The 12,577-nt window shown below is 41.6% G+C and overlaps 1 protein-coding gene across 1 annotated transcript in view; it reads right to left on the minus strand.

Annotated features, from left to right (window-relative positions):
- Window positions 1-12,577, minus strand: part of ADGRE1 (adhesion G protein-coupled receptor E1) — a 57,710-nt gene that overhangs the window by 17,114 nt on the left and 28,019 nt on the right. The window contains exons 8-12 of the mRNA XM_064572259.1: window positions 7,531-7,671; window positions 7,308-7,445; window positions 6,068-6,156; window positions 4,594-4,677; window positions 857-1,034 (exon numbers count right to left, since the gene is read on the minus strand). Coding sequence (XP_064428329.1) covers window positions 857-1,034; window positions 4,594-4,677; window positions 6,068-6,156; window positions 7,308-7,445; window positions 7,531-7,671 — 630 coding nt within the window. The remainder of the gene's footprint in view (window positions 1-856; window positions 1,035-4,593; window positions 4,678-6,067; window positions 6,157-7,307; window positions 7,446-7,530; window positions 7,672-12,577) is intronic.

Below are 12,577 nucleotides of genomic sequence, written 5' to 3' on the forward strand. Positions count from 1 at the left end.
GACCCCCTGGCTTCTCTACATTTACACAAGTTTCCTGAAGCCAAAGGAAATAGGAAGGGGCTGGGGCGAACCCAGCAGAGTGGACCAGGGCTCAGGTGTTGCAGTCAGCGCTGCTACTCACCAGCTGTGCCAACTTGAACAGACTTAAACCCTCTGAGCCTCAAGTCCCTCACCTGTGGCATGGCAGTAATTACAGGGGTCTTCATGAAAACAAAATAGGTAATGGAACTAGAGGTATCCTTTTAAAATATAAGCCAGATAATGTCATGCCTGTTCTCAAACTCTCCAATTCCGTACCCCACCCCCAGTCTTACTTCAGATAAAATCCTGAGTCCCTACCTTTGTCTACAAAATCCACCTCTCCCCTCCTTTTCTGACTCCTTCTCCTGCAAGCTCTATGATTCTCTACTCCACTTTGGCCATGCTGGCCTCTTCGTTGTTCCTTGAACTCACCAAGTATTCCTGTGCCTGCATTTTCTCCACATAGGTACACGGCTCCCTTCCCAGGTAACCTAGCAATGCTACCCCCCAAGCCTGACCCTCTCTAGCCGACTTAGCCCTGCTGTATTTTTCTCAATAGCACTATCCATGTCTGGTATACCAGATGTTTGTTTATTGTGGAACTCAGATAGTTGTTGAACAGATAACACATTCCAAACCCTATCTGGCAACACTCATAACTCAATGCCAGCCACTCAGTAAATGGGAGATGTTGTTCATATCCTTGGACTGGCTCTTCTGTGAGTCCAGAGATTTGAAACACTTGGGAAAATGGGATATGGGAAAGCCACGGAGAATCGCATCTCTCAAGGCCCCCCCTCAAAGTCAGCGCCCGGGTGTAACCTTGCCATGTTACCTAAATGTTCAGTCTGGACAGTCTGACTGACATTTGCTGACGGTTTCAGGAAGGCTGCCAGGGTGGTGCTTTTCACACTCTCCAGGACCACAGTGGCCAGTGCGGAGGTCTCTTCTTTGGTGAAGTTGGAGGATGTGGATGTTTGTTCAAGTACAGAGGCAAAGCTCTCAACTGCACTCTGCAAGGAAAGGTGTTTGCACGCTGTGCGCTCTCTTTCTCTCTCTCTCCCCCTCCTTCTCTCTCTCTCTCCCTCCTTCTGCCTCTCCCCCTCCCTCCTTCTCTCTCTCCCTCCCTCTCTCTCTTTCCCTCCCTCACTCCCTGCTCTCTCTTTCTCTCCTCAAGAAACTGGGTTGACAGTCTAAGCCAATGAAGAATTAAAAGGGCATCTACTCAGCTTCCTTTTCCTGATCCCAAAGGCCCCCTTGGGATGCAAAATGGTGTAGCCTTTAAATCAGCACCTGGAATAACATTGCTTACACATAGCTCCAAACCAGCGATTTCCCCTCCTGGAATTAATCCTTCCAGAAATGCTTAAAAAGTGTGCAAGGATCTTGTCCAGTGATGTTTATTTCAGTATGGCTTTTGATAGCAAGAAGTCAAAGTCTAAATGTCCAACAGATTGGCTAAATAAATGATGATGGAATCAAATCATGCGATAGTATGCAGCTGTTAATAAAAGAATGGTGTAATATATATATATATATATAGACATATTAACAAGCAAAAAGGTCCAAGAGCTATTAAGTAAAGAAAATTACAGGGTAACATGTATATAGTATCTCATTTCACTTAAAAAAACAAGTACTTTCATTAAAATGTTTATACTTATAACATTAATATTTCTGGCACATAGACATAAAAATAATCAATACTTACTATGAGCCAGGTATTAAGTGTCTTACATATGTTAATTTTAGGATGATATCTGTGAAGTAAAGACTATTGTGTCCATTTTTGGATGGGGAAACAGGATACACATCTAGGAGGTAGCAGAACCAAGATTTGAACCTTCGCAGGCTGGTATCAGAGGCTGAATCCTTCTAGTAGGTGTTCAATAAATGGCTTCAGTGTGTGTGTGTGTCTGTCTGTGCATGAGCATGCGATTCACAAAGTGAAAGGGTATGGAAAGATATACATCCAAATGTTAACATTGATTATATCTGAGGAATAGAGTTAAGGAAAGAATAGCAATAATAATATTAATGTTGATACGATTCCCTTTATTGATCATCAATAAATTGACTTCTTCAATGTGACTCTGACCCCAACCAAAAAAAAAAATATATGAGAAGGATTCACAACCTAATAAATACAAGGAAGAAATTAATTGACTCCAGTCAGATGAGGAAGGAAATTAACTGAAATCCTAGTAGGAATACCAATTTCTATCTATCCAAACTGCACAGTAAAAACATGAAAAGAGGGGCATCTGGGTGGCTCAGTCAGTTAAGGATCCAGCTCTTGGTTTTGGCTCAGATCATGATCTCAGGGTCGTGAAATTGAGCCCCGCGTTGGGCTCCATCGTGAGATCGAGCCCTGCGTTGGGCTCCACACTCAGTGGAGAGTCTGCTTGAGATTCTCTCTGTCCTTCTCCTTCTGACCCTCCCCCTGTGCTCGCTCTCTCTCTCTCTCTCCCTGAAATAAAGAAATAAATCTCTTAAAAAACATGAAAAGAATTTCAGTAAAAACTGGATGAGGGTACAACTTGAGAGATGTTCGTTCTGGAGAAACAGGACACACAGAGTTCTGTAACCATATCCCAAATGCAAGGCATGAGTGTGGGGTCCCTGCCCACCAACACACAGAAAAATCTCAGGTAGAATCATCCTGCAAAAACGTCCTCAATTCCATGGCTGAGGAAACCTCATTAAAACTCCCTTTGAAATGTGAAATCTATTCTTAGCTGGGAATGCTATTTTATTTCCTTGGGGAGGTTAAACATCGGTAGGCAAACTAAGACACCATTGAACACACTTCTTGTTCAATTTAGAAAGTTTTGTGATCTTTGGCATAATCTGGAAAGTGGTTGTTGAAAGGGTTTGGAACAATTCAACACGTTAGAGAAGTTAACTGAGTAACCACGTGATTTCACTGCCAAAAGCAATTAGATGTGTGATAAATGTATTTAGTATGAACACTGTAAGAGAACACAGCTGTTGATAAATGGTTTTGAATATTTAAAAAAATCTGAATTATTACATTTACACATTTGATTGATTGGATTTACAAATCCCTTGAATGCATAATGACTTTGCCTTTTAGATTGTAAATCTTCCTCATTAGGTATTTGAAATTTGGAGGGAAATAAGAATATTCATAAACATAGTATAAAATGAGGGAATCTAACTAAATTTGTAAAATCGGTTCATTTATGGAAATTTAATCTGAAAACCCTATGAGTGAATATACACTTAATGAATAAATATGTTTTACCAATAAATTAATTTTAAATCAAATTACAAATGAAAGCATTATTCTTATTTTGGTACAAAACCAACCAAATTTATTAATAAACTAACAACTGTAAGTTCAACTTAAAGTCTTAAGAAAAACTAGGTTTTAAAATCTACCATTGTAGGGGGAAGGGGAAGAGGGAGGTCAGGGGAAGAGGGAGATGTTGGTTATGTGGAAGCAACTCAGATGTCCTTCCCAGATGAATGGATAAATCATGGTACATCCATAAAGTGGGGTACTACTCAGCCATAAAAAGGGATGAAGCACCCACCTGTGCTTTAATGTGCATGAACCTTAAAAATATTACACTCCGAGTAAGAAGCCAGACACAAAAATATTACACTCCGAGTAAAAAGCCAGACACCACATTTTGTAGGACTCCTTTTTCATAACATACCCAGAACAGGTACGTCTAAAAAGACAGAAAACAGATTAGTGGTTGCCAGGGGCTTGCAGAGGGAGGGATGAGGAACAGCTGCTTCATGGGTCCAAGTTTCCTTTTGGGGGGATGGTGGTGGTGGTGGTGGTGTTTACACAATGTTGTGAATGTAGACAATGTCACTAACAGTTATAAAAAAAAAATAAGAATTGGGACTATTGATCACAACCTTGATGAATCTCAAAGGCATTATGCTGAGTGAAAGAAGCCACATCCTGGGGGCACCTGGGTGGCTCAGTCGGTTAAGCGTCTGCCTTCAGCTCAGGTCATGACCCGGGGTCCTTGGATTGAGCCCCACCCGGGGTTCCCTGATCAGCTGGGAGCCTGCTTCTCCCTCTCCCTCTGCCTCTCCCCCCACCCCCACTCATGCTCTCTCTCTCTCTCTACCCCCCAATAAATAAATAAAAATCTTTAGAAAGAAAGAAAGAAAGAAAGAAAGAAAGAAAGAAAGAAAGAAAGAAAGAAAGACAGAAGCCACATCCTGTGTGATTCCATTTATATAATATTCTTGAAAAGACAAGACTCTAATGACAGAGATTTACTGGGGCTGGTGGTGGAGGGAGCATCTGACGATAAAGGGGAAGCCCAAGGGAGAGTTTGGGAAGGAAAAGGAACGGCTCTATATTCTGATTGTGGTGGTGGTTACACAAATCTACTTAGGTAATAAAACTCATAAAACTGGACAGAGAAGGGCAATTTTACTGTATGTTAAATTTTAAAAACTTGCAGCTGAAATAAATTAAATGCTAACTCAACCATTAATAATAAGAGGACTTTCTGTACCCAAAGTGTCCCCCCAAGATGTTCAAAGCTTGAAACCCGGTTACAAAGACTTTGCTGTTACCTTCAGAGAAACCACGGCAGTTCTGTTTCCACAGGCATTGTCCAGAACACTGAGGGTGGCGTTCATTAGTGTGCAGAAGGAACCCTGTGCCCCAGAGAAAGAGCATGAGTGAACCACTGATTGATCGATCCCCCAGCATGTGAAGTACACATTGGCCATCCAGTCTACCACAAGAGTGGTCCTAAACAGCTAAGGAGTCAGGAGGCTCTAGAATTCTCAGGAAAATGGAAACTCACCATTTGAGCAGACTTGGAGTCACAACACCTTTCTCTTCAATGAATAAAAGAAGCAAATACAAAGAAACAGCAAAACTACTTAGTGGGGTCAAAGATGGGGGAATGTGTGAAAAAAAATCAAGTGGTCCAAATCGAGTATTATTCAGCCACCAAAAGGAGTAAAGCATTGGCACAATGTGGATGTTGTGAATGTGGACAATGTCACAATGTGGCTGAACCTTGAAAACATCATGCTGGGTGGATGAACCTTGAAAACATCATGCGGGGTGAGAGAAACCACACACACACACACACACACACACACAAACCACATACTGTATGATTACACTTATATGAAATATGCAGAATAGACTAACTGATGGACACAGGGAGCAGATCAGTGTTTACCAAGGGCCAGAGGCAGGAGGAACTGGAGGGCAATGTTGTTAGGGATACAGTTTCTTTTGAGGGGATGAAAATGTTTGAGGGCTAGAAGTGATGGTTGCACACCATGGTGAGTATACTAAATACCACAGCAACAAAAACTTATGATGTACTATATGCTGGCTAACTGAACATAAAAAAATTTTTTTTAAATAAAAAATAAATAAGTTGTTAGAATGGTGAAGTTTTAGGTGTATCTCACCACAATTTTTATTTTTTAATTTAATTTAATTTTATGAAGTTATGTTAGTCACCATACAATACATCATTAGTTTTGATGTAGTGATCCATGATTCATTGTTTTCGTAAATCACCACAATTTAAAAAAAAAACAACATCTTTTCTTCTGTTAGTGAAAGAATTCCCAAGTTTTAGATAGACAAATGTCCTCCCTTCTCAGCTTTCCTTGAAACCAGATATAAACAGAAGTGATACTGGGTTAAACTCTTAAAGAGAAGAACTATGCCATTCACTTCCCCCTCCCCCCTGCCCACCAGCTGAAATGCAGACGTGATGGCAGGGGCTGGAGCAGCCATCTTGGACCACAAAGTGGGACGCTTGTGTTGATGCTGGCAGAAGATTTACAGAGCCATCATATCAACTCTCCACAGCAGACACTCAGATTGTTTACAAGGAGAGAAATAAACTGTTATACAATTTAGGTCACCATTATTTTGGCCTTTGTTAAAGCTGCAAAACAACCTCCTACCTGAGTGGTTTCTAGGAACCTTCTAGAAACTTCTAGAAGTTCTTCTAGGAACTTCTAGAAGGTCTTCTAGGAAACTCAAGAGCTAGGAACCTTAAAAATACTTAACATGTTCAGGCTCCACTGCTCCTCCCACTTTGCAGAGCTGGACCTGCTCATTGTTGGGTATCACATCTTCTTTACACTTGAAGGGAGTCTCTAGGAAGAAAACAAAAGCAACCAAATTAAAGCTCAACCACAGCAAACTATGATTGAAAGACAAATCTGATTTCATTATCCCCTGCTTCAAATCCATCCATTACCAGATTATATGATAGCTACACACTGAAACATCAGGGACTTTGAGAAGCAGGAGACTGAGTGAAAAGATCCGGTCAGAAAAGACTATCCAGAGCATGATGCCATTTTTATAATGCTCCAAAGCAAGCAAAACTTAGTGAAGTATTGTTTAGGGATACATACATGGGGGGCATTTTTTTAAGTAGGGGAATTACAAACATAAAGTTCCCAATAGTCCCCTCTGAGGAGGACTAAGGGAGATCTAATGGGGGACGAACATGCAGGAAACACAAGGGCATTGATGATATTCTAGTTCTCATGTTGGTGAGGGGCCTCAGGCATACTCATTTTATTATTATACTTCATTGCCTCCATATAAGCTACCTCTATTTTTAATGTATCAGGTATCCACAATTTAAAAAAATTTAAACCTTTCACAGTTCCCTATTGTTCTCAGGGGAAAATAAAAAAAAATCTTCAAAATTCCTCACATGGCTCACCAGTTCCTGCAGGATCTGACCTCTGCCCATGTCCTAAGGTGCACCTAATGCCATTTCCCCTCGTCCTCACTCTATGTTAGCCTCAGAGCCTTTGCACATGCCACAACCTGGCACACTGAGATCTCCACTCTTCATCTGGATAATTCCTACTCTTCCTTCAAGCTTCAGCTTAAATGTCACTTGCCCAGAGTATATTAAATATCTCATTACTCACTCTGAAGCACATTATGATTTTTCAGGAGTCACACTCATTGTGCTTATTAAATAATTATGTGTGTGCTCTCTACTTCCTTCCCTAGACTATGAACTACATGAAGGCGAATATCATGTCCATCACATCCAGGACTGAATCATCAGTGCCTAGTACAGGGGCCTATTTGACTAATAGATGTTCCAAGAATAATTTATTGAATGAGTGAATTAATCTATGAGTGAATGAATACATTAGAAAAGAGAGAATTGCAGATGAGGTAAAAGTAAGAGGAAGATCCTGAGTTTGAGTAGATTGAGGATTTCACAACCAAACCAAGACACAGATTCCATTGCCAAGAGACACAAAGAAATGATTACTTTTGCAGCTGAAGTTCAAGGAGCCTTCTGGATTGGGTTGAAAGCCCCCAGTGCAGCTACAGCTGTAGGAGCCCAGGGCATTGGTGCAGACAGAATTGGGGCCACATGGTGATGGATCTTGGGAACACTCATCAATATCTGCAAAGAATTTGAGAATATCAACCAACCCAGAAGAATCAGGAGATACTTCTTTCTAGGGATGTTCAGCAAACTCTCTTCTCACCTCTACATTCGACTTCTTGGTCTGTGAAGCTCGGCTGTCCATTGCTTGGTACAAAGCCAGGAGAGCAGGTGCAAAAGTAGCTCCCAGGAGTGTTGGTGCATGTTGCATTGGAAGGGCACATGTGAAGGCACTCATCAATATCTATAGGGTAGAGAATGGGCCTGAGGCAGAGTTGGCTAGCAATCCTCCAAAAGTCATGCTTCCAATGCATAGAGTTATCCCTAAAAAATGGTAGCCCAAGCAGGGACAACATTTCCCAGAACCCTCTGCATGTAGGTGGGGCCATGTGACTAGTTTTCACTTATAGAATGTAAGCAGGTACGACATTTGTCTCTTCTGGGCCAAGGTGGTTGCAAAGTGGGTGTGCCTTCTCTCTCTTTCCCCACCACTGGCTGAACCAGGGATTCCAAAGCCATAAGGCATATGAGAACCAACAGATACAAGGAAATGGATCCCTATATCACCATGTGGAGAAAAGCTGCCCACTGGCCAGGTATGTCTATATTGGATGGTAATGAGAGCAAGAAATTTCTATTAGTGTTAAGCTAGTGATTCTCAACTGAGGGCAGCGTGCTCCCTCTACCCCCTGCCAGGGGACATTGGGCAACGTCTAGAGACATCTTTGGTTGTCGTGACTGGGCTGGGGTTAGGGGGTGATCTAGTGGGTAGAAGCCACAGATACTGCCAAATATCCTACAGTCCCCAGGGCAGCCCGCCACCACAAAGAACTACCTAGCCCAAAATGTCAATAGCACCAGAGTCGAGGAACCCTGGCCTACTAATACAGGGGGATGCCAGGTCACCGTGGCACTATGGAGTTACCTCTCCATCTGGAGGTTTCTGAGCCATAGGGGATATATGGAATAGAATGTCCTAGGAAAAAAATAATCAGGAGGGAGGTAAGGGCAAAAGTTTTCATATTCCTCTGTCAATTCACAAAACAGGAGGAATAAACAGGCAACATCGATTAGAGGCCTGTGCAAGTATACAATGTGTTGCACTGGGCATTGCCATGGAGCATTAGGAGAAGTCCTTGGGATATGAATGTAGACTAATTTGGAGATCTCAAAGGACAGGAGAATGACCCACAGTTGGAAGGTACAGGGAAGTGGTTTTCCTCTCGGTATCACAGAAAACATCTCTAAACAAAGGGTGCCCTTCTTTTAACAGTGAGCTCCCCACTTACAGACACATTTAAGCATCCACTAGGTGAACACTCGTCAGAAATAGCAGAGATGGGACCTAAGCAAGATGGCGGAGGAGTAGGAGACCTAAATTTCATCTGGTCCCAGGAATTCAGCTGGATAGGGATCAAACCATTCTGAACACCTACAAACTCAACAGGAGATTGAAGAAAAGAATAGCAACAAATCTCTGAACAGAAAAGCGACCACTTTCTGGAAAGTAGGATGTGTGGAGAAGTGAATCCAAGACAATATTCGGGAGGATAGATGGCGGGGGAGGGGGGTCCGTCGGCCAGCTACCAGCAAGTGATAGAGCAGTGGAGCACAAAATCGGAACTTTTAGAAGTCAGCCCTGCTGAGGGACGTCACTCCAGTGGCTAAGCGGGGGGGTGGAACCCTCGTGGGGACAGTGTGGTCTCAGGACCCTCAGTGTCACAGAAAGACCAGGGGTGCCTGAGTGTGGCAGAGCTCCCAGGTATTGGAGCGGGGAAGCTGGCTGCAGAGATGGAGCCGACGAGTGGGCTCTCAGCCCTGGGTTGCCATAAATCATGATCCGCGGCACAGTTGGGCCACTGCTCTTCCAGCAGGGACCCAACAAGTGGCAGATACGGGGGGACTCCCCTTCCTCCCCTGGGAGGAGTGGCATGGGAGTTCACCGTGGGGATCTGCTGGGTTTGGAGACTCCACACGGGGTCATGTGCCAGAGATAGAAATGCTCAGTCACAGGCCAGGTGAACCCGGCGTGCAGCCAGAGACTGGGGAGACGGGAGTGACTGACTGCTTTTCTCTGGGGGCTCACTGAGGAGTGGGGCCCTGAGTTCTCGTCTCCTCTGGGGCAGAGATTGGGAGGCCACCATTTTCACTCTCAGCCTCCAAAGCTGCACGGAAAGCTTGCAGGGAACAAAAGCTCCTGAGAGCAAACCCGAGCAGATTACTTAGCCCAGACCAGCAAGGGCGGGGCAATTCCGCCTCCAGCAAAGACATTTGGGAATCACGGCAACAGGCCGCCCCCCCAGAAGATCAGCAAGAACAGCCAGCCAAGACCAAGTTTACCGATCAATGAGAATGGCAGAACTCCAGAGCTAGGGGAATACTGCACATAGAATTCATGGCTTTTTCCTCATGATTCTTTAGTCTTTCAACTTTAATTTTTTTTAACTTTCTTTTTTTTTTGAATTTTTCTTTTTCCTTTTTCACCCAACATCTTATCAATCCCTTTTTAAAAAAATCTTTTTATTTTTCATTTTTAGAGTCATATTCTATCCCTTCATAGTAGTTAACCTTATTTTTGGTATATATATATATATATATATATATATATATATATATATAAGTTGTTCTCTCTTTAAAATTTTGGATACAGTTTCTTCTAACAGATCAAAATATACCCTAAATCTCTAGTGTATGGCTTTGTTCTAGTCTCCTGCCTGATCACACTCTCTCCCCCCCTTTTTTTAAAGTCCTCTTCTTTCTTTTTTCAACCAACTTCTTATCTTATCAATTCCTTTTATAAAATCTTTTATAATTTTCATCTTTACAGTCATATTCCATCCCTTCATCGTATTAACCCTTATTTTTTGTACATATATAAGTTTTTCTTTCTTTAAAATTTTGGGAGGCACTTTCTTCTAACAGACCAAAATACACCCCAAATCTAGTGTGTGGCACTGATCTATGCACCAGCCTGATCATATTTGATTATATTCTGTTTTTTTTGTATGTTTTTGTTTATTTGTTTTTATCTTTTTCTTTTTCATTTTTTTTTCTTTTTTCTTTCTTTCCTTTTCTTTTCCCCCGGTTTCAGGTCTTTTCTGATTTGTTCAGTGTATATTTTCTGGGGACGTTGTTACCCTGTTACCATTTTGTTCTCTCATTCATCTATTCCCCTCTGGACAAAATGACAAGACGGAAAAAATCACCTCAACAAAAAGAACAAGAGGCAGTACCAACTGCCAGGGACATAATCAATACGGACATTAGTAAGATGTCAGAACTAGAGTTCAAAATGATGATTTTAAAGATACCAGCTGGGCTTGAAAAAAGCATGGAAGTTATTAGAGAAACCCTTTCTGGAGAAATAAAAGAACTAAAATCTAACCAAGTCAAAATCAAAAAGGCTATTAATGAGGTGCAATAAAAAATGGAGGCTCTAACTGTTAGGATAAATGAGGCAGAAGAGAGAATTAGTGATATAGAGGACCAAATGATGGAAAATAAAGAAGCTGAGAAAAAAAGAGATAAACAACTCCTGGATCACGAGAACAGAATTTGAGAGATAAGTGATACCATAAGATGAAACAACATTAGAATAATTGGACTCCCAGAAGAAGAACAAAAAGAGAGAGGGGCAGAAGGTATATTGGAGCAAATTATAGCAGAGAACTTCCCTAATTTGGGGAAGGAAACATCAAAATCCAGAGGCACAGAGAACCCCCCTCAAAATCAATAAAAATAGGTCAACACCCTGACATCTAATAGTAAAACTTACGAGTCTCAGAGACAAAGAAAATCCTGAAGGCAGCTCAGGAGAAGAGATCTGTAACCTACAAGGGTAGAAACATTAGATTGGCAACAGACCTATCCACAGAGACCTGGCAGGCCAGAAAGGACTGGCAGGATATATTCAGAGCACTAAATGAGAAAAATATGCAGCCAAGAATACTATATCCAGCTAGGCTGGCACTGAAAATAGAAGGAGAGATAAAAAGCTTCCAGGACAAACAAAAACTAAAGGAATTTGCAAACACGAAACCAGCCCTACAAGAAATATTGAAAGGGGTCCTCTAAGCAAAGAGAGAGCCTAAAAGAAACATAGACCAGAAAGGGACACAGACAATATACAGTAACAGTCACCTTACAAGCAATACAATGGCACTAAATTCATATCTTTCAATAGTTACCCTGAAGGTAAATGGACTAAATGCCCCAATCAAAAGACTCAGGGTATCAGATTGGATAAAAAAAACAAGACCCATCGATATGCTGTCTGCAAGAGACTCATTTTAGACCCAAAGACACCCCCAGATTGAAAGTGAGGGGGTGGAAAACCATTTACCATGCTAATGGACACCAAAAGAAAGCTGGGGTAGCAATCCTTATATCAGACTAATTAGATTTTAAACCAAAGACTGTAATAAGAGATGAGGAAGAACACTATATCCTACTTAAAGGGTGTATCCAAACAAGAAAATCTAACAATTGTAAATATCTATGCCCCTAACATGGGAGCAGCCAATTATATAAGCCAATTAATAACAAAAGCAAAGAAACACATCGACAGCAATACAATAATAGTGGGGGACTTTAACACCCCCCCCCCCACTGAAATGGACAGATCAAGATCATGTAAGCAAAAGATCAACAAGGAAATAAAGACTTTAAATGACACACTGGACCAAATGGACTTCACAGATATATTCAGTACATTCCATCCCAAAGCAACAGAATACATATTCTTCTCTAGTGCCCATGGAACATTCTCCAGAATAGATCACATCCTAGGTCACAAATCAGGTCTCAACTGGTACCAAAAGACTGGGATCATTCCCTGCATGTTTTCAGACCACAATGCTTTGAAACTAGAACTCAATCACAAGAGGAAAGTCAAAAAGAACTCAAATACATGGAGGCTAAAGAGCATCCTACTAAAGAATGAATGGGTCACCCAGGAAGTTAAAGAAGAATTAATAAAATTCATGGAAACCAATGAAAATGAAAACACAACTGTTCAAAATCTTTGGGATGCAGCAAAGACAGTCCTAAGAGGAAAGTATATAGCAATACAAGCCTTTCTCAAGAAACAAGAAAGGTCTCAAATACACTACCTAACCCTACACCTAAAGGAGCTGGAGACAGAACAGCAA

This window comes from Mirounga angustirostris, unplaced genomic scaffold (genome assembly GCF_029215605.1).
Source record: "Mirounga angustirostris isolate CCGP_5_RB_7025 unplaced genomic scaffold, mMirAng1.0.hap1 SCAF_1, whole genome shotgun sequence".
Lineage (NCBI taxonomy): Eukaryota > Metazoa > Chordata > Mammalia > Carnivora > Phocidae > Mirounga > Mirounga angustirostris.